This window comes from Trichosurus vulpecula, chromosome 2 (genome assembly GCF_011100635.1).
Source record: "Trichosurus vulpecula isolate mTriVul1 chromosome 2, mTriVul1.pri, whole genome shotgun sequence".
Classification (NCBI taxonomy): domain Eukaryota; kingdom Metazoa; phylum Chordata; class Mammalia; order Diprotodontia; family Phalangeridae; genus Trichosurus; species Trichosurus vulpecula.
In genome coordinates this window covers 408,101,026-408,126,418 of record NC_050574.1, presented here as the reverse complement: position 1 = coordinate 408,126,418, position 25,393 = coordinate 408,101,026, and the positions used below count along the sequence as shown (strand labels likewise).

Genomic DNA, 25,393 nt, shown 5'->3' with positions numbered 1-25,393 from the left:
GAGGCCTGATTTGAACTTATGAAAATGAGTCTTCCCGATTCCAGGTTTGAGTTATGTGCCCTACAAGTTATAGTGAAAAGTGCATTTGTTTGAGTCAGAGAATATAGGTTCAAATTGCATCTCCAGTACTCTCTGTGTGAAGCAAACCATTTCATCTCTTTAGGCCTCAGTTTCCTCATCTGTAAGGTGAAGGTGTTAGATTCCTTCCTTCTAAGATTCCTTCCAGTCCTAAAGCCAGTCCAATTCTGGGTACCACACCTTAAGAAGAACATTGATCAGACATATCTCACATCCTAAGGTAGGGAATTAGGATGGTCCAAGGACTGAAAACCTTGCCATATGAGAACAGCCTGAAAGAACTGGTGTTATTTATCCTGGAAACATGATGCTTCAATATCCAACACAGCTGAACTCACCCAACCTTCAACACATAGGAAGTTTTAGCTGTGTAAGGCTTTCCTTTCATAGTTCACAGTTTGTATTTAGAAGGAAAAAAAGGTGCACTGATAAACATAATAGCATTCTGTTTATGTAAAGCTATAAGAACTTTTTACTAAACACATCAGTAAATTTTTTTCTAAATTGTAGCAGATTTGCACATTAATCCCACATTTCTACGGGAAAACCATGTTTTAGGAAGTATAATCACACATTCAAGAGTATGTGTTTATGTGCATGATATTTGTCAGATGGTGTAGCTTGTACTGTTCTTTTTTCAAAGCAGCCTCTCCTTTCTCTCACCTTGGAATTAAATATGCTCATAAATGTTACTAAATTTTTTAAAAAAAGGATATGTATCTACCAAGCAACGGATGCAATGGAAACAAAATTCAGCATGTTGAAAGATGAACATTCATTAATTTGTTTATTCAATTAATATTTATTAGCCACTTACTATATACAGGAATACTCTGTGTAGGGATTGGGGTGGTGGGGAAAATTACAAAGATCCTCTGAAAGCTTACACTCTACCAAGGGAGATATGATGAACACAAGATAGCTACAATACAAGCCACTATGTTCTATACGAGTGGCACAGAAACTACACTCCATTAAAGTCAAGAATCAGAGAATGATTGCTTGCAGCTAGAATGGTCAGGGAAGGAGATATACTTTGAAGAATGAGTAGGATTTTGGTGGACAAAGGGAAGAAAGAGTAAGTCAAATGTTCCAAGTGGATAGGACAAAGAGGTATGGAGGTGGAAAATTAAAATAAAGGTTTAGAAGACAATAATTAAAACTGTTACCCTGAAAAGAAAGGCCTCATTTAGAAAGCTGGTAGTAGATGAAGCTGGAAAATTAAGATGGCACCAGTTTATAGAGGACTCTGAAAAGCCACTGAAATTTATCCTGCAGGCAGTAGGGAGACATTAATATTTCTTAGCAGGGATAGGAAGATGTCAATTTAAAATTTAGTTTTAAATTAGTTTACAGGTTAATGCTCACAATATAACTTTACATTATGTGAGACCATGGAAAAAATAACTGAGAAATAATTCTTTCAAGGGACACAAACAGATTCAAATATGTCTTGCTCTGTCCTTCAGCAGGGGACTCTTGCTATGAACATCTGTTCTCAAAATGTGTTGCTATTTTTGCACTTTGTAAATGCTACCATACAGTCAGTCAATTTTAATGGCAGAAGTACATGCTAATAATTCTTGCATTTGATATTCTTTGTGGATTTTCTACAAATCACTTTCTTGCTTTTCTTCCTTTGGGTTTCCCCTCTAGGGAAACACTGATTCACAAACTAGGGGCAAACCATTTTAGAATGTTTGTTCTTTGCATTCACCACAAACCGAGTTGTTGCCCAAGATGCAGTATTTTATATTCCTTTGCTTGTTCTAGAGGAAAACATATGTAATTCACTCATGAAAGATGAGACAATTATCAGTCTAATATCTGAAATAATAAGCATCTTGACATTAATACTCAAAAAAGAGGAAAAAAGAGTGCCCCTTAAAACTAATTATGGTTTTGGAATTGTTGAAAGAACAGTTATATAAACTGCACATGAAACTGCTAAATGTCCTGGGTTATTAATTAAAAAAATGTAAAACTCTTAAGAGAAACTGAGTCAACTATTTGGGTTGAACTAACAAAATACTTTGCCTTTATGCCTTTTACATTAAATAGTTCAGAGTTTGGGTAAATGCCACTCAGATCTTTGCTAACAATCTATTTCTTTCTTAGGCAAAATCTTTCCTAATGCTTTCAAGGAGATTGAAAAAACCCAAAACAAGACAAAACTAAAAATACATGTGAAAATGTTTTAACTGAGAAGCCATGTTAGATCATGTTAGTTTAGCTCTAAAAGTGAGAAGGACCTACATAGGAAATATTTTTCCTTGTAACTAAAAGAGATCCCTGGCAGGTAAAAAAGCCCAGGGAATGCCTGATGGTAACTTAAGAGAAATGTCCAAGAAGTTGGCAGCTTCTACTACCTCCTATGAAATAGAGTAAGAAACTTGCCAATGTCTGATGATAACGCTTAAATCTAGCTACCTTCCAGTAAACTACCAGAAAGCTTTACTGCTTTCTTTTTCCAATAAAAGTACCTATTGCCCTTTGAGAGCAATATTATTGCAATGGGGGAACACTTGCCAGACTCAGTGACCACAAGGAAAAGCTCATAAGAGATCTGGATCATTCACGGCCAAATAGTTTCTCTTGGAATTTGTGACTGTGCACAATTTTTGCTTTGTTTTGTTTTGTTCTCAAGCCAGGAAAAAATAAAATGTCTTTTATATAGAAGCAAAGCAAGTGTTATGAAGACATCCCTACATATGGAGACTATACTTCTTATTTAGAATTAAAAATAATAAGATACTATTTTCTACTACTGTAGAAATCCTCCAATTAACTATTCTATTCCCATTTATTTCCATGCCTTGAAAAAGGCATCTCCCCTGCTCTCTGTTTCCACTGTCACCACCTTGGTATATAACCCCATTATCACTTACCTACACAATTTAACTAGCCTCCTGATCCAATTTTCCCATCTCCATTTCCTCTCTAAATCATCCTTTACAATAGGCACAAAATTAATCTTCCTTATGTAGAGATTCTGTCCCCTCACTCTTCTGCTCAAAACCCTTCAATGGCTCCTCATTGCCTACTTAATAAGGTCAGATTCAATTATTAGCCACTCAGAACCTCAGCAATATGATGCTACTTAAACATTCCCTATTGCAGATCAAAACATGCCCTAACCAAACTGTACTACCATCTCCTCTGTATGTATGTGGGTTTTTCCACTTCCATGCCTTTCCTTACATCATTCTCTCTTCCTGCAATGTCCTCACCTTTTCTCACCACCCCATCCCCTTAAACTCATATCACATTAAATATTTTGTTGGTGAGTGAAGTTTTTCCTGATCTCCACATACCTCTCACTAGCTAATAATGATGCTTCTTCCCTTATATGTCCTAAAAAACACTGTGATTCTTTCATGCACTGATATCATATTAGTTTTTTCCTGAAAGTTACTTGGCATATTCAATGTCTCCCTACTAAGTTGCAAGTTCCTTGAGGGGTAGGGTTCTGTGGGCCCTTGATTAAATTCTTTAAATTTCTATTTTTTACTAGTCTGAACTTGACAAATAGCAACAAACATAATGCAAAAAGGGGGAAAAGAGTAAATGAAAACACAAATTTCCATTGCATCCAGTTTTTAATGGGGATGGTACATTCAACCTATTAGTTTTAAATTAAAATTTTAATTTCTAAAAAAACTGTCCTTGTCTTTGTTTCCCTCTGAACTACCTTGCAATCTATTCTATGTATTTAAAAAACACGTTTTTGTTGGCATCATTCTCACTAGATTGGCTCTAACATTTTAAAAACCATCATTTATAACAAATAAGAATAGTCAAGCAAAACAAATCCACACATTGGCCATATCAAAAAACATATGCCCCATTCTGCACAGTGTGTCTACCATCTCTCTGAAGAGGGGTTGGAATCATGCTTCATCATCAGTACTTTGGAGTCCTGCTTGGACACTGCTTTCATCAGAATTCTTAAGTTTTTCAAAGTAGTTTTCCTTTACAACGTTGCAGTCACTATATAAATTGTTCTCTTGATTCTGCTCACTTCACTCTGCCTCATTTTATGTAAGTTCTCCCAAATTTCTGTAAATAGGTCCATTTCATCATTTCTTATAGGGAAAAAATACTGCATTACATTCATATGCTGTGATTTGTTCAGCCATTAACTAATTGATCTATATCCCCTAGTTTCTATTTCTTTGCCATAATAAAAAGGATTGCTATGAATATTTTTGCACATATTGGTCCTTTATTTCTTTCTTTGGTCTCGCTGGAGTATAGGTCTAGTAGCTCTATCACAGTGAGACTAAATTGCTTATAGTGATTTTGGGGGTGTATTTGTAAATTGCTTTCCACAATAGTTAGACCCTTTCAAAGAACCATCCAATGATGCCTTGGCTTGCCTATCCTCCCACAGACCCTCTAAAAATGGTCATTTTTCTTTTTTCATCATCTTTGCCAATCTGATGTATATGAGGTAGAATCTTAAACTTTTTTCGTAAGAATTTCTCTAATTTATGGTGATTTAGAACAATTTTATATGGGTTGCTGACAGCTTGTTTATTTGACTATTTGAAGAATGGCTCTTATTCTTATACATTTAAATCAGTTCCTTTATATCTTGGATATCAGACCTTTATCAGAGGAATTTAATGGAAAAACTTTTTAAGTTCGTTGTTCCCCTTCTGATTTTATTGTATTGATTTTTGTGTGCGTGCAAAAACTATTCGATTTTATGGAAGCAAAATTGATTTTATCTTCTGTGATCCTCTGGCTTGTCAAGAACTTTTTCCTTATCCATAATGGCAAGAGGTATCCCAATCCCTGCTCCGTTAATTTATGTTGTGACCCTTTACCTTTTACATCTAGTAGGTCATGTATACATTTGGAGTTTATTGTAGTATATAGTGTAAAATATTGCCAAATACTATTATTGATTTTTATTACAATATAAAACTAGACCTTTCCACTTTTTTTCTTGATTTCCCTTGAGTTTTTTTTTTTTTAATTTTGCTATTATTTTGTCTGGTTCTATGAAGGAATACGCTGGTACTTTAATTGGTGTAACACTGAATTTTCAAAGTAATGTGAGTAAAAATTTGTCATTTTTATATATTGGCATGGCCCCAACCATTAGTAATTAACATCTCTCTATTTCTTTGAGTCTGTATTTCTCTAAAGAGTATTTTATAGTTGTACACATATTGTAAGTGTTTTGGTAGATGGAATTCCAAATATTGTGTATATTCTGTAGTTACAGAATAAATTTCTCTTTCTGTTGCTTGGTATTTGGTAGAGGCTGATGATTTATGTCAGTTTATTTAATATTATTAATGCTATTTTGCTGAAGCTATTGTGTTGATTTTTTTTAGTTGACTTTCCCCTTTTGATTTAATTGATGTATGGAATTCTTGAGTGAGGAAAGTCCTTTAGTCTATGCAAGCTGACAACTTCTCTGCAACTCATAGCCTTAGAGCATTGCCTAGAGTACTGAGAAGTTATATGACTTGCCCATGGTCACATAACAAGTCAGTAAGGATTTTGTGACTTTGAGGATAGCTCTTTACTACCCTTCCCATGCCCCATGCTGCTGCATATCTAACTTTTCTAAAATATTATTCAAGTTCTTAACTTCTATCTTACTTATCTTTTTTGATAAATTTGTCTATGCCAGAAAAAGACACATTGGGGTCCCAATGATTACAATTTTTCTTTCTGTTTCTCCCTTTCAACCAACTTCTTTAAAGTACCTAGATGTTACATCATTAGCACATATGTATTAAGTATTAATATTATTTCATTTTTTATCAATAAAGTAGCTTCCCTGTTTCTGTCTTTCAAATATGTCTATTTTTCCTGTGGCCTTGCCTGAGATAATTGCTTTCCCATTTTTTGTAGTTTATCTAAAGCTCCAGCTTCTCATTTTATCTGTAGTTCAGTTGTGTTTCCTATAAAATATATATTGTTGGATTCTCCTTTCTAATCCATCCTATCTTCAATGTGTATGTATATTTATTCCATTCACATTTATTGCTTTGTTATTCATTTTGTATTCCCGTCTATCAAAATACTCATATACGTTTTATTCTCCTTGGCTCATCTATCCCCTTTCTACAAAAAGGAGCGGGATGAAAGAAAAAAGAATATTCAACATTAGCGATATTTAATTGAAGCAATCTTCTACTCTATTGCCCCTTTCACTCTTCCCCTTACTCAGACGAGACCATTGGTTTTTGTTCTTTCTTCCCTTTTTGCTGTTTAGTCTTTTCAGTCGTTTCCACCTTTTCATGACCCCATTTGGGGTTTTTTGGAGTGGTCTGCCATCCACTTCTCCAGCTCATTTTGCAGACAAGGAAACTGAGGCAAATAGGGTTAAATGATTTGCCCTGGGTCACACAGCTAGGAAGTGTCTGAGGTCAGATTTGAACTTAAGATGAGTTTTCCTGATTCTAAGCCTGGCACTCTACCACTGTACCACCCATTTCTTTCCTTTTACTGATATAATCTCTGAAAGTAAAGTTTGTTTTGCCTATAAATATTCCCTCCCTGAGTCTCTCCTTCTTAAACTCTTTACTCCTCTACCCTTGTTCCTACTTGTTTCCTACTTGAATTTAATGTATTTCTACACCAATGACTGTGTGTGTGTGTGTGTGTGTGTGTGTGTGTGTGTGTGCGTGTGTGTGCAGTGTGCACATGTGTTTTCAACTCTTCTTGGTCTGGTTCAGATAAGAACGAAGATCTCCTACCACTTTTCAACATTTATGTATTCTTCTCCCAACCTTCCTCCCAACTTATGAAAAATAGTAAGTTTGACCCTCTTCCTCCAAATTTCTTCCGTAGGAGTCATATTTCATATTATTCCCTTTTAGACATTTGTCATTCCAGTCAAACAAGTCTGTTAGGTGTTCTCTGTATACAGTCTCATCTCCAGCTTTTCTGCCTTTGGCTGCCCCCAAAGCCTAAGATGCATTCCCTTTTCCCTGCTACTTGAATTTTTGTTTCTTTCAAGGCATAGCTAAAATGCCACCTCTTACACTATGCCCATTTTCATAATCCATTGTTTGTTTGTTTTTTCAATCTCTCCCTCTGGAAGTTACTTAGCATTAACTTGTATATGCCTTGTATTTACTTAGTTGTAGACAAGTTATATCCCCCAACTAGAATATAAGCCCATTGAGGGTAGGGCTCTTTTTGTGTTTGTCTCCATATCACCACACCTACCATAATTCATGGAGATAGTTGGTGCTTGATAAGTGTTTGTTGAAATGAATTGAAGATGGCACTTCAGGACTCACACCTGGAAGCAGGATGTACCTGCCCTGGCATTTGGAGCAGCGTGAGACCCAAAATGACAAGTGAACAAGATGCTTTTACAAGTGCCCGCTACAGACCTGATGCTATTCTATAATGATGACAAATTCTAATAATAATGACAAATAAAATTCTTGCTTTTCATTCTTCAGGACTTCAAGGGAACTTAAATGTACTGTTAACATCATCCTTGACATAGGACATTTAAATAAATTCAGTTTTCTGCCTAATATTAAAGGATCTGGTTGATACATGTCTATAACTTTGTAAATATACCTTAGAAGGTTGCCTGTGTTTTAGAAACTCTCAGTTATGAGTGTCAGAAGGGGACTTCGAATCAAAGTCTTCCAGATTCAAAGTCTAGACCTCTATATATAATGTCACACCATCTCTCAGGTCATTCTCACTGTCCAGATAGCATCTATTTTCATTCTGAAATCTCCTTCTGGACAAAAGGCATGAGACAAAGAAGAAAGTTCTACCTTCCTACATCAAAACAAGATAGCAGTGCTGCAAACATAGGTTGTTTATAAAATAAAGGCAGGAACATAGCTCTTAATTCCAGAGCCATTCCCAGGTAGGTTTACCCAATGACTTAATTTGCTTACTGCCCTCTCTTTTCCTCCCCTCCTTCCCTACTCCAAAGTCTCCCCTTCATATCCTAAGCCACAAAGTGAAAGTCAGGGACTGGAACATGAGGCTTCTATGACATGTACAAGAAGAATTGTGCTTCCCCCCCACCCCCACCTTTTTTTCATAGTTTATCTCTTTAAATACAGTCACTCCATCAAAATGGCTCTTGGACTGAATTAGTGGAACTGATTTGGCTGTGGGACAAGGTGAGAAAGTGAGTTCATGTTACACGAATCTTTTAAGGGCTTTTGATTTAAAACAGAACAAATTTTTGTTGTTCAGTAAAGGGATGCTTTTCTGATAAGGGGGTTAAGTGACTTGATTCCTCTTTGAGATCCTATGAACAACAGCCTTGAAAAAATATCCAGAGCATGGAAATTTAGATGCTTCAACATTTAGCTACTCTTAGTCATTTCTTGTGGCTAGAACAGAATCCTGGGAAGTTTTCTAATATTTTTTTTGATAGACATGCTGATTTCCACAAAACCTGACAAAAGGATGACTCTGAAGTTACAAAATAGTTCTGGTGACATTAATATAGTGTCACTTACTACTAGTACACAAAGAACTAGAATATGAATGCCCAAAGACATTTAAAATAAAAATAAAAAAAAGACATTTAAAATATACCTAGCTAAATATGTCTGAAGTACCCATTGGTATGTTTTACAGATCATATGAGGAAGAAAGCACAAAAAGTAGTCTGAGACTGTATGTAAGATATTATCTAGAGCATCAAAGTTATACTCACAAAGGCCTGGGAGAAGAACAACTTGATTAGAATAGATCTGGGTTATAACTTTGAGCCATGCTCTTGAGTAAAGGTGTTAGAACATACTACACTCTTGCAACACTCCTGAATGCAACCCAAATCATAATAATATCTAATATTTGTATAGCACTTCCTATATGCCAGGTACTATGCTAAACACTATAAAATTGTTATTTCATTTGATTCTCACAACAACCCTGGGAGATATTTACTACTACTTCCCCCACTTTACAGATGAGGAAACTAAGGCAAACAGAAGTTAAGTGACTTGCCCAGGGGTCACATAGCTAGTAAGTGCCTAAGTCCAGATATGAACTTGGGTTTTTCTGATTCCAGGCCTAGAACTCTATCCAGCACTACCTAGCTGCCTGATGTAATTGAGAATTATTTAACAATTTTTTAAAAATGCAAGAAAACATGTTTGACATTACATTTTAAAAGTAAGTCAATATGTGGCCACAGGCACATATAGATTGGGGGCTCCATTTCCACTTGTGTTTAATACCGCTGATGTAGAAACTTAATATACAGATGCTGACTACACATAGCAAGTGCTTACTAAATGGCTGTTTATCTTAATTGAATTATTTGGTTCCAAAATAAGAAGGTATCGACACAAAGTTCCACCTACCTACATCCAAAAAGAATAATGGTCATTCACAAGGCCTCAAAGAAAAATCAAATTATACAGGTTTGGGTCTTTGTAGAAGTCAGTGGAAAAATTTACAGTCACAGTGAACAATATGCATAATGTTTGCAATACTGTAAAGGAAAATGTGACTAAGAGTCACCTGAATTCAGATTAATTATAATGATCAGTCTCAGTCCTATAGAACAGATGATGAAAAACGTATCTGAAGAAGAGGAGGACTACAAGATAAAATGTTGCCTACATGATCTAATGGTTTCACTGCATGTTTCACCTACCTATTTTCCTTTCTTTAATGGGGGGGAGGGAGGACATCACCCTGCCCTGCCCCATTAAGGAAAAACTATTATGTAAAAACAAAAGGCCTCAGTAAAAATAATAATAATAAAATATGGTCAGGATTAACTGTGTTACACATTATAGACTAGACAAACTTCCAAGAAGCCAGGCTACCAGGACTGTCAGATATAGAAGAATATTGCTACTTTGACTGCACTTTCCTCCTAAAACAAACAAAACAAAACTACTCCACAGACCACCTAGAAAATGTCTAACTGGCCTCTAGAGTTGTCTTGTAAGGGGGATCATCTAATTTTATAAACAATGCGATCTGCTTCCATATTTAGAGGTTTCTTGGACTATAGGTCTCTGGAAACACATAAATATGGAAGAGGATTGACAATATTAGTAACACTGATTACAGAGTTTGGTCAAGTGTACTCTTTTTCTTCCTGTTGAGTTTTGTAGAAGTTACTTGACAAAAATGTTGTCTTAAGATTAAAATCATGTGTCAGGGATGTATGGCTTTTTTCTCACCAAAATATATGAAAGGACCTTTACTTGATAGATTGTGGGGAAAAAAAATCAAATCACCAGTGTAATTTTATGTTAAGATTAATGATTTTAAAATGATTTTTTAAAAACTCCAGTATGATCACAGAATGTTAGCATTTGGAAGGAGGGATCTTAGAAGTCATTTAGCTCAGAGGCAACAAATTCCAATAGAAATGAATACCTGCTGGCCACAAATTGACTTAGAAAACCATAAATTAACATCATATATGATGTATTATGTCTTCATTTTTATTAAACATTTCCCAATTACATTATATTCTGGTTCAAGCCTACAGTCAGGAGTTTTGAGAGATACTTGTGGTGTAATGGAATCTAACTCATCTTATTAGCTCTCATTTTACATATTAGGAAAAGGAATCTGGAAGATTGACATTAAGTAGTATCTTTAAAAGACTAGAACTAGAACTCAGGCCTCTTGACTCCTTCTGCAAGATTCTTTGTACTCTGCTGATCCCTAAAGCTGTCATTATAATGATGTGACTTGCATGATACTTTGGACAGAAAAAATGCAAATGGAGTAGGCAGAGAGACAGCCAAGAGTGACCCAAGCCACTTAAAGATTATTACAAGGTAAGCATACAAGTATACTGAGTAGAAGTACAGATGATGAAGAGTCATTTCAAAAACAGGGTTCTCACCTTTATAAATTCCATTACTTCCTCCATGGATGTCTCCTTTGTCGGTCACTTCTTCAATGTGAGCTCCTTGATCAGAGGTAAAGTACACGAGTGTCTTATTTGTCAATTTCTTCTTATCTACAGCTTTTAAGATCTGCCCTAAAGGAAGAAAATACCCTCAGGTTTAAAACAGCTCATTCCACACAAAAGAAACAGGCATGCCTGCCCTTATTAATTTGTCAGCTAATTTCCCAGGAAAAAAGAAAATGCATTTTTATGTATAGCAACTGGCACCATGCTGATCACATCAGGAGACTAACATGGGGAGCTCGGGGCAATCAAGAGGGTTGTTTGATTGCTCTAGGGTTTCCTGGAGTATTGAACAAGATTTGCAGTCATCAGACCTAAGAGTTTAAAAGTCTGTTCAATGCAGTTGTTTGATCTTCACTAACAAGAACTACAGAATGGTTCTGCAGAATATCCAAAAAAATTTCTCTAAGAATTGGTCTCATAGCTTACATAACAATTCTGAGAGACACGCTATATGACTGATATAGAATAATTGCTATAGATAGCTAACCTATGGCATTATGCTACCAGGCTTAAAACAACAATAAAGAAGCCAAACGAAAACAAATCCTCCCATCCCCCATTAAATAAGTCATTTTTTTAAAAAAAGTTTCTGTCCTGTTTTTTAGCTTGTGTCATTAACTAGGGTTTCCCTTCTCCAGAAATTCTAAAGGGGACCATCTAGTCCCTAACTTTTCATTTGGAGCATTTGTCATATCAACTTCCTTCATTCTAGAAACTTCCTGTAACTAGTGATAGCTGTCTTTCCCCCTCCCTTCCTCTTCTCTTGCTCATCAGACATAATCATAACACCCCTGATGCAGGAGGAGAGAAAAGTGAAGCACTGTGCCTGTCACTGCTCCTGCCACTGCCATGGCTGCCAAAGACCCAGAAAAGATAGTTCTTGCCACCAAAGTCCCTGGCACTGTCGAACTGGTAATCATCAGAAACTGTTAAGATTTTACTGATAGAAATGACATTAAGAAAGCATTACCATCTACTTTAACTCTTTAGCCTACAAAACTTTCTATTTGTCTTATACATGAAACCTTTCTTCTATATTGCTTAGAATGAGAACTCCTGGAGAGCAGGGACCGTCTTATATTTTAATTTAAGTCCCCAGAACTTAGTACAGTACTTTTCACAGTACTTAGGTAAATGCCTAATAAATGCTTTTTAAATTCATTTTTTAATACCAACACCTCCATACAATAGTGTATATTTCTGCAAAGAAAGATCTGGCAAAGTAGACAAGATGCTAAGTCAACATATAATAATTTGGGAATGATGTAATGTGGTTGATTTGGGGGAAAATTGTCACTCTTTCTTGTATGCCTGCAACAATTTTCTACAATAATTAAATCACGCATAGCATGTGCTGTTTGGTACAATGCCAACATGTGGATATTTGGTGAACCTGCTTCTCAAAGTTTGTGATGATGTAAAATGGAAGGTGCCTAGCACTGGTGGTCACTCTGACAGTAAAGTGGCAGAGATGAGACTCAAATGCAGGTCCTCTCATTAAGAAGCAAGCTCTGTTTTCACTGGATCATGCTATCAAAGGTAGGTTTGTCATTGTTGGTCACAGGGTGACCAAAGTGTCTGGTTTCGGGGTTTTACCTAACACCATGAGGTGTGCAGATAAAATGAGGATGGGCAGATGGGATATGCTTCTTCGAAATAGTTAGAAGCAAGAACATCAAAACCTACAACTAGTGTCTTCACTTCAGAAAAATATCTAAAGTCATCTGATGCAGAACATCTTTTCCCCCCTGCGATGAAGCTAGTGTCACAACAAAAAAGATGGAACAAATATTTCCATTTATTAGCACAGATGTCAAAAATGCCTAAAATGTAGGCACAGAGACAGGCACTGGACCTGTGAATTAACTGTACCGAGACTTACCAGATGATGAAACTCTTGTTTACCAATGCAGATGCTGACATTTAATAAAATGCTCACCACATAAATAAGCATCATTGTGTTCATATAGAACTGAGATATATGACAAATGACAGGCATTATAAAGGTTTGGCTACTGTGGTAAATGACATTAAGGGATGTCATGCTTTACTATTAGACAAAATACATAAGCAGATTGTGCGCAAAGGGTTATCTGGCTCCATCACCAATTAAAGCCTTGTTCATTTGAAAACGGCAATTAGTTGGAATAGCAAGAAGCTATGGCAAATTTCTACAATCTCGAATATTTCTATTCTGAAACAAAATGTCCTTTTTTATTTTTTTGGGTAAATGCCAATCTCTTAGTTAAAAGCATGCAGGATATGGTGGGTAATTCAGGAGCATGTTTTTATCAAAATTTTATTTTCAGTAGTGTTTTTCAAGGGCATACAACCATGCACCTCCAATTCAGAGAACAAATCACCTTTCATATTTTCAGAAGTACCATGGCCCAAAGTATATTCTGTACAGGGACTAAAAAAATGAAAAAAAGAAAAAAGTTTGCCTTTCAAATGCAATTTAGATTTTCATCCCCCATAAACACCTTGTCCCATTTTACTACTCCACTTCTTCCCTTTGCTCCAGTTAAGTGTTCCTTTCCTTTACACTTCTTTTTTTTTTCCTTTATACTTCTAAAAACTGTCTCTAGGCCATTATTTATCCTAAAACTCATTTATGCAGCACTTACTATACCCATTTATCCTACTACAAGTTGCTACCACCCGCTCTACCTCTTAGCATTCTGCATGTTTCCCATGGATTCCACAGTATATTTAATAATGGATATTTATTTTTCTTCCTTTCATCCAGCTTTTTCAGTCATTGCCTAAATCAGATGATCAATGCCATGGTAGCTAGAAGGTTAAACCTTTCAAGAACAGAAAAAGCAGGACAGGGGTAGTTCTGGTTGAAAGCAGATTGGTCTCTATAGATTTAGAAATAGCCTGGCTAGTTTTAGCATTCTCAGGTAGAAAATCATAGCCTAATTATCTTTCCTAAACCTTTTCTCTCTGGGAATATAAAATGGAGAAAGGAGAAATGGCACGGTCACAACAGGAAACAAGACTTCAATGAGAAGCCCCAAAAGTTCATAGCAACATCATACTCTCCAGTCCCACGGGTTCCGGAATAACACTATGGTGAACTAAGTTACTCAATACATATGTGAAGTAAAGACTATTACCATGAGCTAAACTCTTATCACAGAGCACGCAAGGATATGCCGAGCTCGGCAAAGACTCTTCCAATGAAAGTGAACAATGCAGAAGTGGGATACCCCACAGCAGAGATGTCAACATCAGAGCTCATGGGCAAACACCTAGGAAAGTCCTTAGTGTGACCTGAACCATATTGAAATGTAAAATGTAACTGGGAAATGTTTAACCAAACAAATAAAACTACAATACAACATAACGTTACTTCATTGTTTTCTAAGTCAATATACGGTGGGCAGAGATCTGTTTCTATTTCAGTTTGATGCCACTGCCCTAGTGAATTGCATATCAGTTAGGGAGGGAATATGGAAAGAGCTAGAGCCTGGTAGATACCATCAAGATAGAAAGTGGCCAGGAAGAGCTTTTATGAAAATGAAGTATCCTATTTCTGGAAGAAAGGACATCTTATCCATATTCCACACGAAAACCTTGCTTCTCATAGTTGCTTGCTAGATCTATATGAGCTAATAAAGCATTTAAATAAATTAAATTTTCCTCTTCATTATTTCTGACTGTGGAAAGCTATGATGTAGGAAAGGTTGGGTAGAAAAGTGATCACTAAAAAAATCCTTACAGGACTGGCTTTCACTTAAAAAAAACAAAAAGTTCATTTGAATAACTCACAGTTTTGGAGAACTTTAAGTTTCATGAAGTGCTTTACTTACATTCTTTTATTCGATCCTCACGGCAACTCTATTACTTAGGTGCTATTATTTTCCCATTTTATAGATTGAGGAATCTGGGCTCAGAGATGTGAAGTGATTTGCCCAGAATTACACAAGTGGATAGAGTACTGGGCTTGGAGTCAGGAACACTAGACTTCAAATCCAGCCTTAGACACTTATTAGCTCTGTGGCTCTAGACAAGTCACTTAACTTCTGTCTGCCATAATCGTACCTCCCTCCCAAAGTTGTCATGATGATCAGATAAGACAAGACCTGTAAAGTACTTAGCACAGTGCTTGGCATATAGAAATGCTTATTATTTCCTTCCTTCCTTCTTTCTTTCCTTCCTTCTTATCTTCCTTCCTGGTCTTCTAGATTCTTAGTCCAGAGTTCTGTTCACTATGTTTGCTACCTATAACACTCAAAGAAACAAGCAGACATGCTACAAACAAGAATGTGGGGTATTTGTCTATAGCATTGATAGTCCTAAAGTGCTTTTAGAATTTTCTAATATAAAAGATAAAATCTGGACCTCTTACCTGCTAGGGTCCTCTTGCAGTCAGTCATGCTTCCTAAGCTTGAAGCGCATTTGTAAAGCTGGGAGCCTATTAGCTATTTAATTTTTTATAAGGCGGATTCTAAAAAGTCTCACTAAATATCCCCTCTCAAGCATCTGGAGGGAAATCTTTTTTGGGAATAATTTTTATCTGCTACTCCATTCTTGATCTCAAAGCAATCTATTTAAAGTCTGAGAGAGCTACAAATGTTATTTTCTGGAAAAGTACTCAAAGTATGATGATACCAATTTATATGGGATGATAGTCTTGCGCTGTTGATTGTGAACTGTGGGATGGCTTAAAAATAAGCTATTTTATTTCTGTACCTTTCTCATGTTGTTAAGCTTAATACAACAAGTAGAGCAAATGATGTCCTTCAAAAGTATTCACTTATTTAAGAGGGAAAAACAAGTAAGACCTGATAAAGAATGGAAAAAAAAATCTTAAAGCTCACAGAGACTTCCGCCAGTATGGCAAGGTTTCCTAACCAAAATTTAGGAGCCCTTAATGATGGCACTAGAAGATTTGAGAATCTTGTCTGTTTCTTCTCTTTAAATGTGTCTTTACCTTTCATGAATTTATTTTGTTTCTATTAATTTTTATATATGTGGAATGGAAAATTATGTTTTCCAAATACTCAAGAAAAAAGTATTAGAATCATAGGATTATAAAAAATTCCTTTGTGTTACCTAAGTTGTGGATGGGCAGCTGGGTGACATAGTGGACAGAGTGCCAGGCTTGGAGTAAGAAAGACTCATCTTCCTAAGTTCAAATCTTGCCTCAGACACTTACTAGCTGTGACCCTAGGCAAGGCAATTAACCCTGTTTGCCTCAGTTTCCTCATCTGTAAAATAAGCTAGAGAATGAAATGGCAAACCAATCTAGTATCTTGCCATGAAAACCCCTAAAGGAATCACAAAGAGCCAGACACAACTGAACTACCACAAAGTTGTGAATTTGTTGGGGGAGAAGAGGTATTTGTTTTTGGTCAATACCTGTGATTCTACATATACAGGAAGTTCCTGATGAAGAGATGCTCCCTACTAACCCAGCTTGACAACTGTTCTATGACTTAGAACTTCAGAGAGCTGCCTGGTACACTGACAGTTAAAGTAACCTTCCTAGGGTCATTCAACTAATATATCTATCATACATGAACCAAGGTCTCCTTGGTTCAAAGGCCAGTTCTTTATTTACAATGCCAGGCTGCTATTTAGAATGTTACTCAAAGAAAAATAGTTTGTTTTTTTTTTCTCGGCTGACTACAACAATATGGTGACAGACAACCAAAGCACAGCAATAGAATCTACTCTGAAGTGACTATTTACAATGCTGGGATGATCAGGTTAATACAGAAAGAAAACCCACAATTTTCTAGAACAGTCACTAACTGTGCAAAACTATGAATAACTTACTTCCTACCCTTATGGTTTCACCTAGGACTACTTCAAGCACTAGATGTATCATGAGGGCCACAGGGACTGTTCTTAAAGCTCTTTTAAAGAGAAAATGAACCCATCTACAACCTACAGGTCAATATTGGGGCTCAAACAATTCAAAGAGAAATGCTCTGAGATTTATGTGGTAGGAAGGATCTGAGCCCATGGTGGTGGTTCCTAAGTAACACAAAGCATCTTCATAGTGTCTAAGATGCCCTGGCTCTAGGATAACATTTTTTTGCTTCACATGGGCTTAGAAATATAACTTCCATCTCCACCTCAGTGTAAATACAAAAATTGAGTTTGATATTCTCTACATAGATGATATATAACCAGAGACATAGTCTGGCTTCATTCAATTTTTCTTCCTGAAACAAATGTTCAAAGCTTTCAATATTCTGATCTTATTTTTCTTCATTAATATAATGTTAAGGAATATTTATGAATCTGATATTTGGAGTCATGTGATAAAAATAGCTGAAATGAAGTTAAGGCACTTAACACAAAATTAATCCTGAGATTGTGTTTTCCATTAGTGACTCATGAGCTGAATATGAATCAGCAAGGTAGTACTTTTTTGTTCTGTCTCTTAGAAAAGCAAGCAATAGGTTTTGGTACATGAAGAGCATCCATGAGGTAATTTTCTCATTATGCTTATGTCACACTTGCACCTAACTGGATGTGAAGCTGAGGGTATAGCTAAAATGGAAAATCTGATGTCTCCTCTAGCCTGTACCTCTAAAATGTGGGCATCAGCAACCAGTACCAGCCATACCTTCTTTCATGTCACTGCATTCTCCCTACTTTCCAGTCACTATCTTCAACTACATGCCTGCAGAGAACTTTCTACTCACACACAGAGTGGAGGGAGAGGAGGAATAATGACTGAGACCAAGTGACCCAACAGCCTAGCCTTTCCCAGACAGTGAAGCTGGCTCTCTGACTGCTTCTAATCTGAAAAGGAAAAGGAAAACTCTAAATCCTATTTAATTCTGACTATTAAGAAGCTTATGCAAAATCAATAAATCAAAGCTATAAGGTTTTCTATTGATTTAGCTCAGTCCCCAGCCAGAAGGAATCAGCATTTTTAGATAAGAGCTCAAATCTTGGTCTTTCCTGTGTTTCTGAATAACAAAACCAAACACTCTGTTTAACAAAACCAAAAAGACTCAAGGAAAAGATGTCACAAAGCAAGCTACCAACTATTCTAAGCTAATGCTCTACTTGAGGAATATTAAGAACCTATGGAAAGAGAAGAAAGAGTGAGTTCATCTGCAAATGATTATGCTGCTTGGCTCAGAGTATCTGACTTTATTAAAGGTGGCTGAGACACAAAAGTCTCCTATAATCTATACTAACAAACCCAAGATACAAAGGGAAAGGGAGGGGAAATCATAGAAATGAGGTTGCCTGTGTTACCACCCAGGTTCCAATACTAGAGATTTGACTACTAGGATAGAGATATTTACCTCAGTCCCAACCCTATCCTGTAGACTGTAAGACTTGCTCTACAAGAAAAAGTCTCTGTGTTACCACGATATAACAGGCATTAGCTGCCATGAGAATTTTCCCCTGGTAGATGTTGTAAGGTACATAATATTAGGGTGTGGGAGCACGAGAGCACATGTAGAGGGAATGGGCTTATTTGAGGAAGTGATGGGGACACTTATGTGTCCCTTAGGAGCTCCTCAGACCTGACCAAGGGGGCTTTCCTTCTTCCACTGAATCTTATCCCTTGTTTCTAGAAGTATATAATTAATCACATCCATAAGTACATGATTAATCTCAAGTCACAAGCTTCAAGCTCCACAGTTGTACCTCTCAGGGCCAGAAAACTGTTGTCTGTTTTTCCTGCTGGAGTACTAGTATTGCTTGTTAAAAAGAAAAATGACTTGAAAGTACACCATGATTGCTGGACCTTTAGCAACATTGTAGTCAATAACGAATATCTACACTTCCCTCATTACCATCCTGAAGCGTTTAAAGCAGGTCATCATTTTCACCAGAGTCTCTATGGTATATAAAATCTATTCCACATCTGACAGGGAGAAGAATAGATCATGCCTTTCAGACCCTCTTTGATAGTGATGCCCTTTAAACTCTGTAATGTCTTTCTTGACCATTTATTAGGATCAGATATCTAGAGTTGGAAGGGCCCATAGAGCTTATCTGGTTCAACCCCCTCATTTTATAGATGAGTCCTAGAGTTAATGGTCACAGAACTAAGCTAAGGTTTGAACCCATGCCCTCTCTTTTCCAACTACAAAACTCTTTTGACTGTAAGACACTGCTCTCTCATGTCATAATGTTCTACTTGGATAATATCACTCTTTACTTATAAAAGCACAGCCATGAAGTCCTGTTCTGCCTTCACATGTACCACACCTCTGTGTGTGAATACAAAAGTGTCGGCTCAACAGGGATGACGCACAATTTCTCCCATACCTGATGCGACATCAGAGAATGAGAATGGATCTGCAGAGAATGAATGCGGTGCTATTGTCGATGGATCCCAAGTATTATATGAACCAACTGAGGACTAGGGGGCTTTGTAGAATTTTTTTCAGAGCTATATCACCATGTGTTTGTCTTAGCAGCTCTTCCCAAGACACAACAGGACATATTTGTGGACAGATAGCTCTAAGCAGGCATTACGAGAACTAAAAAAGGAGTTGGCCACCATCCTATTCCAGGAATACTCCAAACCCCAACACCCATTCAGGATGAAAATATGTTTTCAAGGTAACAATAGGCTATCATCTACATGAGGCAGCAAGGTGGTACACTGAGTGACCTTAGAAAAGTCACTTAACCTGTTTGCCTCAGCTTCCTCAACTGTAAAATGAGAGTAACTTACCTCCCAGGATTTGTTGTGAGGATAAAGTGAGATAATATTTGTAAAGTGCTTTGCAAGCCTTAAAGCTCTATTTAAATACTAGCTATTAATATTATTACTATTATTATTACAGCTAGATCCACAAGTTGGCAGGCTGCTATGATTTTATGCCAATATTCCCTCCCCTCCAAAAAATAGTGGCACCTGAGGTGGGGGGAACAACTGATGGACAAGCAATGGCAACCAGTTTGAAAGAACACAATACCAAATCATGACACATACAGAGCATTAGAGTTTTTAGTTTGTGCTTTCCGTCTATAAACTAAATCAATACAGGATTTGGTGGGTTCTATTCCCTACGAATTTCAATGACAAAATCAAATACTTCCCAGAAGCCAGAGCCAATGAGCAGCCACTTTACCAGGAAACCAGACTATTCAGTTCAGTTGTTTTCAGTTGTGTCTGACTCCTCATGATCCCACTTGGGGTTTTCTTGGCAAAGATACTGCAGTGGTTTGCCATTTCCCTCTCCAACTCATATTAGAGATGAGGAAACTGAGACAAACACTATTAAGTGACTTGCCCAGGGTCACACAGCTAATAAGTATATAAGGCCAGATTTGAACTCAGGAAGATGAGTCTTGCTGACTCCAGGCCCAATACTCTATCCACTGAGCCAACTAGCTGCTCATAAACCAGACTAAAAGGGCCATTTAAAACAATTCCAATCACCACTCCACCAAGAAAACACATTTGGCTGGCTACAACATTCTCGATTCTTCCCAGCTCTTGTTATGTGACCATATTTGTGGCAGTGGATGATTATTTGAGTGTCCTGTAGCCACTCACTATAATCTGCTGACCTTCTTAGAGGCTGCTGAGTAGCACACAAAGAGGAGCCAACTGGCACTTATCTCCAGAGGTAGTTTGTATATATAACTGAAACAAGGACAAGACTAGACAGATCTGGTTAGGATAGAGACTTTAAAAACTTTACAATGAAATCATTCTTATAAGGTTAACTATATATTATAATGAATGACTGAGGTTAGTAGTATAATTATGGAAAATCTTAAGAATGAGATGCTATACACTATACCACAAGTCAGCTGGTCAATAAACATTTTTTAATTTCTCAATATGCGTAAGGAACTGTGCTAAGTGCTCATGACACAAGGAAAGGCATACATACACTCACACACCAGTCCCTGCTTTCAAGGAGCTCCTCATCTAATGGGAGGAGACAACAAAGAATAATGTACAAACAAGCTATGCATACTACAAATTGGAAACAATCATCGAGAGAAGGCAGTAGAATTAAGGGTGATCAGAAAAGGCATCCCTGTAGAAGGTGGGATTTTTGCTAGGATTTGATGGAAGCCAGAGTGGAAATTACTAGGGAGAGATTTCCAGTTATGGGGAACAGCCAGGGAAAACATGCAGAATAGGGGGAATCATGGAGTGTCTCATGAAGAGAAGAACAAGGGGGCCAACTTTATCACTACCATTTTTCCTCCTTATTTATATGAATATGTTCATGTGACCATAGATTTAGAGCTGGAAGGAAAATCAGATATCATTTAATCCAACCCTTTCATTTTACAGATGAAGAAACTGAGGCTGAGGGAAGTTAAGTGACCTTTTCAAGGTCACACAGATAATAAGATGTTTACAAACACATCCCAGAAAGTCTCTTCCATTTTTTTGTGTTGTGCACTTTTTCTATGATAATGTTGTGTTTCTTCCAATCAAGCCATTTTTGTCCTACTCACAGTGTTTTATTATATGATTTATGACTATGTTCCTACATCTGTAGATACCATCTGTGATGGTTTCACTGTTGTACCTGGGTGACTTTTTAGGTTAACAATACCTGAGTTTAACTTGGCAATGTGCATTTGCTGGAAGCAAATGACTTGAGTAGTTTTCATCTCTATGGAAAATATTGATGCTTTCCTGTCAAAATTCTGAGAACCTTCAACATACTGTATTCATGAATGTTGGGGGTCCTTGACCGGCAAGGGACCTGTCCCAGTACGCGATGAATGAGGCGGGAGTCAAGGTGGAAGAAACTCCGATTTATTGGGAGAAATTCTCCATTTTTATAGGGGTTGCACTACATGAGCATAAGCAAGTGGCCAATGGGTATGAGGATGACAGCATGGGAAGAAACTGAAATGTTGCAGCGGAACAGGATAGAAATGTTGCAGTACGGGTATACTGTTGCACTTTGTTTCAGTCTGGGTATCAGTATGGGCATGGGAAGGATCTGGATTGTTGCAATGTATGATGCACTATGGTATCTACAAGGGTATGGGAAAGATCAGGACTGTTGCAAAGCGGTACCTGTAGGGGTATGGAAACGAGGGGAAATGCCGTACTACGGTATCTACGAAGGCATGGGAATGCTCGGGCATGTTGCAAGATGGTATCAGAGCTGTATGGGCTACGTGAGACATGAGGTAGGATGTCCCCGTAAAGTATCTAAGATGTTCCAGTAAGTAAAGTAACAAAGCACTGTGTTAGGTAACGGTTCAAGAGCATTAGGTAACGGCCAGCTGGGTCCCTTCTTCTGGGCTTGTGTGTCCCTCGTGGACAGGCTCTGCCTGCATGTGTAGGCAGACTACAGGGGCTTCCCAAGGGCAGAGGCCCTCCCTCCGGGAGCCTGCCGTTCCAGCTCCTACTAAGCCTATCTGGTTTACCCAGGAAACAGCCTAAGTGTTAGGGTCCCAACAGCCCCGGGGTTGGCACCAACCCCTTACACATGAACAAGAGAGTTGACTACTGCTTGTGTATAAAACAAAATCCTTGATTTATATAAAGACCCTAATGTCTGTTTTCAAAGCTACTTTGGGTCTATGTTGAATATGTGTTCCCCGGGAGAACCCCTCATGATTCACTTGGGGTAGGGCATTTCCCCCCCTCCATACTCCTTAAAGCAGGAACACAGAGATTCCCTAAAAGGTATGGCTTAGAGTGAATAATAGCCTATCCAGTTTTCCTTAATGATTCTAACCTAATTTCAACTAAGCTATTATATTTTATGGAGCTGAATTTTCCAGTCTTGCTATAAGTAATGGTTTGACATTTTAAATGTAAACCTCTGATATTTTATATCACCATCAACTGAATTCAACTCCTGGAGAGCATCAAATTATTGAAACATAATGTAACTACTCCCTAAAACAAACAAAAATATTCCTTTGACATACCGAGTTGAGTGTCCTAGAAACAGAAATCCATAAAATTGAAAACTGACAGAATTGTCGTATATAAATGCAATGGAATATTATTATGCAGTAAGAAATGACATCTACGAGGAATTCAGAGAAACATGGTAAGATTTTATGAACTGACTCAGAGTAAAATAAACAGAAACAAAAGATGACCATAATGACTAAAGAAGATCACTAAATGAAAATCAGACTGAGCAAATGAAAAGCCAATAGGCAGCTACAAAGTGGCACATGGGATAGGGTGCCAGAACTGGAGGCAGGAAAACCTAAGTTCCAATCTAACCTCAGATACATACTAGTGGTGTGACCTTGAGCAAGTCATTTAACCCCTGTTTACTCAGTTTCCTTGTCTACAAAATGGATACTTGCATCTATATCCTGGGGCTGCTGTGAAGATAAAATGAAATAATATGTATAAAGCGCTGTGTAAATGTTCACTACCATTAGTACTAGAAGACAGATGAGGAAAGATACTTCCCTCCTCTCGGCAGACAGCTGAGGCACTACTAGGGCAGAATGTTGTATACATTTTCAGACACGGTTTTCATATCAATTGGTTTTGACTGTTTTCCTTTGTTACAGGGAGACTTCAATTTGGAGAGAGCAGGAAAGGTCATAGAAATGACTGTTATGTAAAAACAAAAGGCATCAATAAAATAGATTTTTAAAAATCTCAAGGAATAGCTATAAAATGAGCAGCGAGAAAACAGGTTTATTTAGCAACAATGACTGACAGGGATGCTTTTCCATGTAAACCCCCCTCCCCCTCAATTAACTTGAATTGCTCCCTATCACCCTGAATTAAACATAAAATCTTCTACTTTCATTTTTAAAACCATTCACAACCTTGCCCTTTTCTACCCTTCTAATGTTCTTACACTTTACTACATTCTGCATGCTCTATAATCTAGGGACACCGGCCTCCTTGCCAGGCCTTGCAAATAGTACTCAGGCTCCCTATTTTGAGCATTTTTCTTGGCAGTACCTCATGCCTGGAATGCTCTCCCTCCTGGTCTCCACCTCCTGACTCCCCTTCATTCCTTCAAGTCTCAGTTCAAACCCTATCTTCCTTAAGAGAACTCTCCGCTTCAGAGCTAACACCTTCCCTCTGACGTTATCTCCAATTTACTTTGTATATATCTTATATATGCCTAGTTATTTACATCTTATCTCCCCAATTAGAATGCGATCCCCTTGAGAGCAGGGCCAGGTTTTTTGCCTTTCTAGTTTACCTTGCACTTAACACAGTGCCTGATACATAGGAAATGCTTAATAAATGCCTGTTGACTTCACCTGACAAATTTATAACAAGCTTTTTATATTTTATTTCAGAGAATGTTTTCCTTCCAAATAATGTGATTTTGGCCTAGATCTCATGTCACTTTTCACAGTTTTAAGAACTGAAGAATACACAAGTAAAATGTTCCTTTCCCCTTGTTGTCACCTTGTGTATTAATCACAGTCTCAAACATTTTGAACACAGATAAATTAAAACCTGAACACAGACAAGCATTTACTTAACTTCTAAGGAAAATCTGTTATTTTTTTTTTCCTTTCTCAACTTGACCTTCAGTTTGCTTGTCTAAAGCTTCTCTAGCATACCTGAATAACTTTGAGGGAATGTGTTTACTTCACATAGGTTAAGGCTGCTAGACACTCAAAAAAACTATGCACTTGTCAGTAGCAGATAAGACAAGCTGTGAATGAAGCTCTTTCTCAACACTGTTAATATCTAGAAGGAATAGAATCTGACTATGCTGTCCCCTCTGGGGAATTCTGGGATGATGAAGGCAAGCTCTGCACTGTCTCCAAAGGTGACATCTTGAATTTAAACAGAAGTAGCAAGAGAAATGTAAGACAGTAAATATTTCTGTTGATTCCAATATCATAGACATGTTTTTCCTTCCTCGTTTTCCCCATTCAACTGACAAAAGAGACTTTTGCATGTCTCAAACAGAAACCCTTAACATGTTGGGGGTTTGTCCTGAAAGGAATCAAATGTATTTATTATTCTCTCTCTTGCTATATTATAGATGAGAAAAAATAGAATAAAAAGAGATTTTAGAAGAACAAAACTTATGGTTGATTCTTAAAGTGGAACACAATTGGGTCATTACTTGAAAGGCAAATCTATACTGCCACTTTCTAAGTAAGTGGTGACATTATTGAAGATAAAGATTTGTCAAAAATCTCTGCATCCTAACATTTCTCCCCAGACTATGAACTCATCCACTAGCATATTTTACATGGGAATATAGAGTTTAATACTAGTGGAAGGTGTATTATAAATAAGTTTTAACTCCCTCTCTTTTCTTGTCTAACCAATAAGTTCTAATTTGATCATTTACATGGTATTGTATAATAATAATTATTATTTTTGTTATTGTAACCTAGCCTCAGACACTTGCTATGTGACCCTGGACAAGTCATTCAACCCTATTTGCCTCAGTTTACTCATCTGTAAGATGGGCTGGGGAAGGAAAGGACAAACCACTTCAGTATCTTTGCCAAGAAAACCCCAGA

The 25,393-nt window shown here is 37.2% G+C and overlaps 1 protein-coding gene across 3 annotated transcripts in view; it reads right to left on the bottom strand.

Moving 5' to 3' along the window:
- Positions 1-25,393, bottom strand: part of STS (steroid sulfatase) — a 203,469-nt gene that overhangs the window by 47,870 nt on the left and 130,206 nt on the right. For all 3 annotated transcript variants that reach the window (XM_036744807.1, XM_036744808.1, XM_036744806.1), the window contains exon 7: positions 10,913-11,050. In XM_036744807.1, the coding sequence (XP_036600702.1) occupies positions 10,913-11,050 (138 nt within the window). The remainder of the gene's footprint in view (positions 1-10,912; positions 11,051-25,393) is intronic.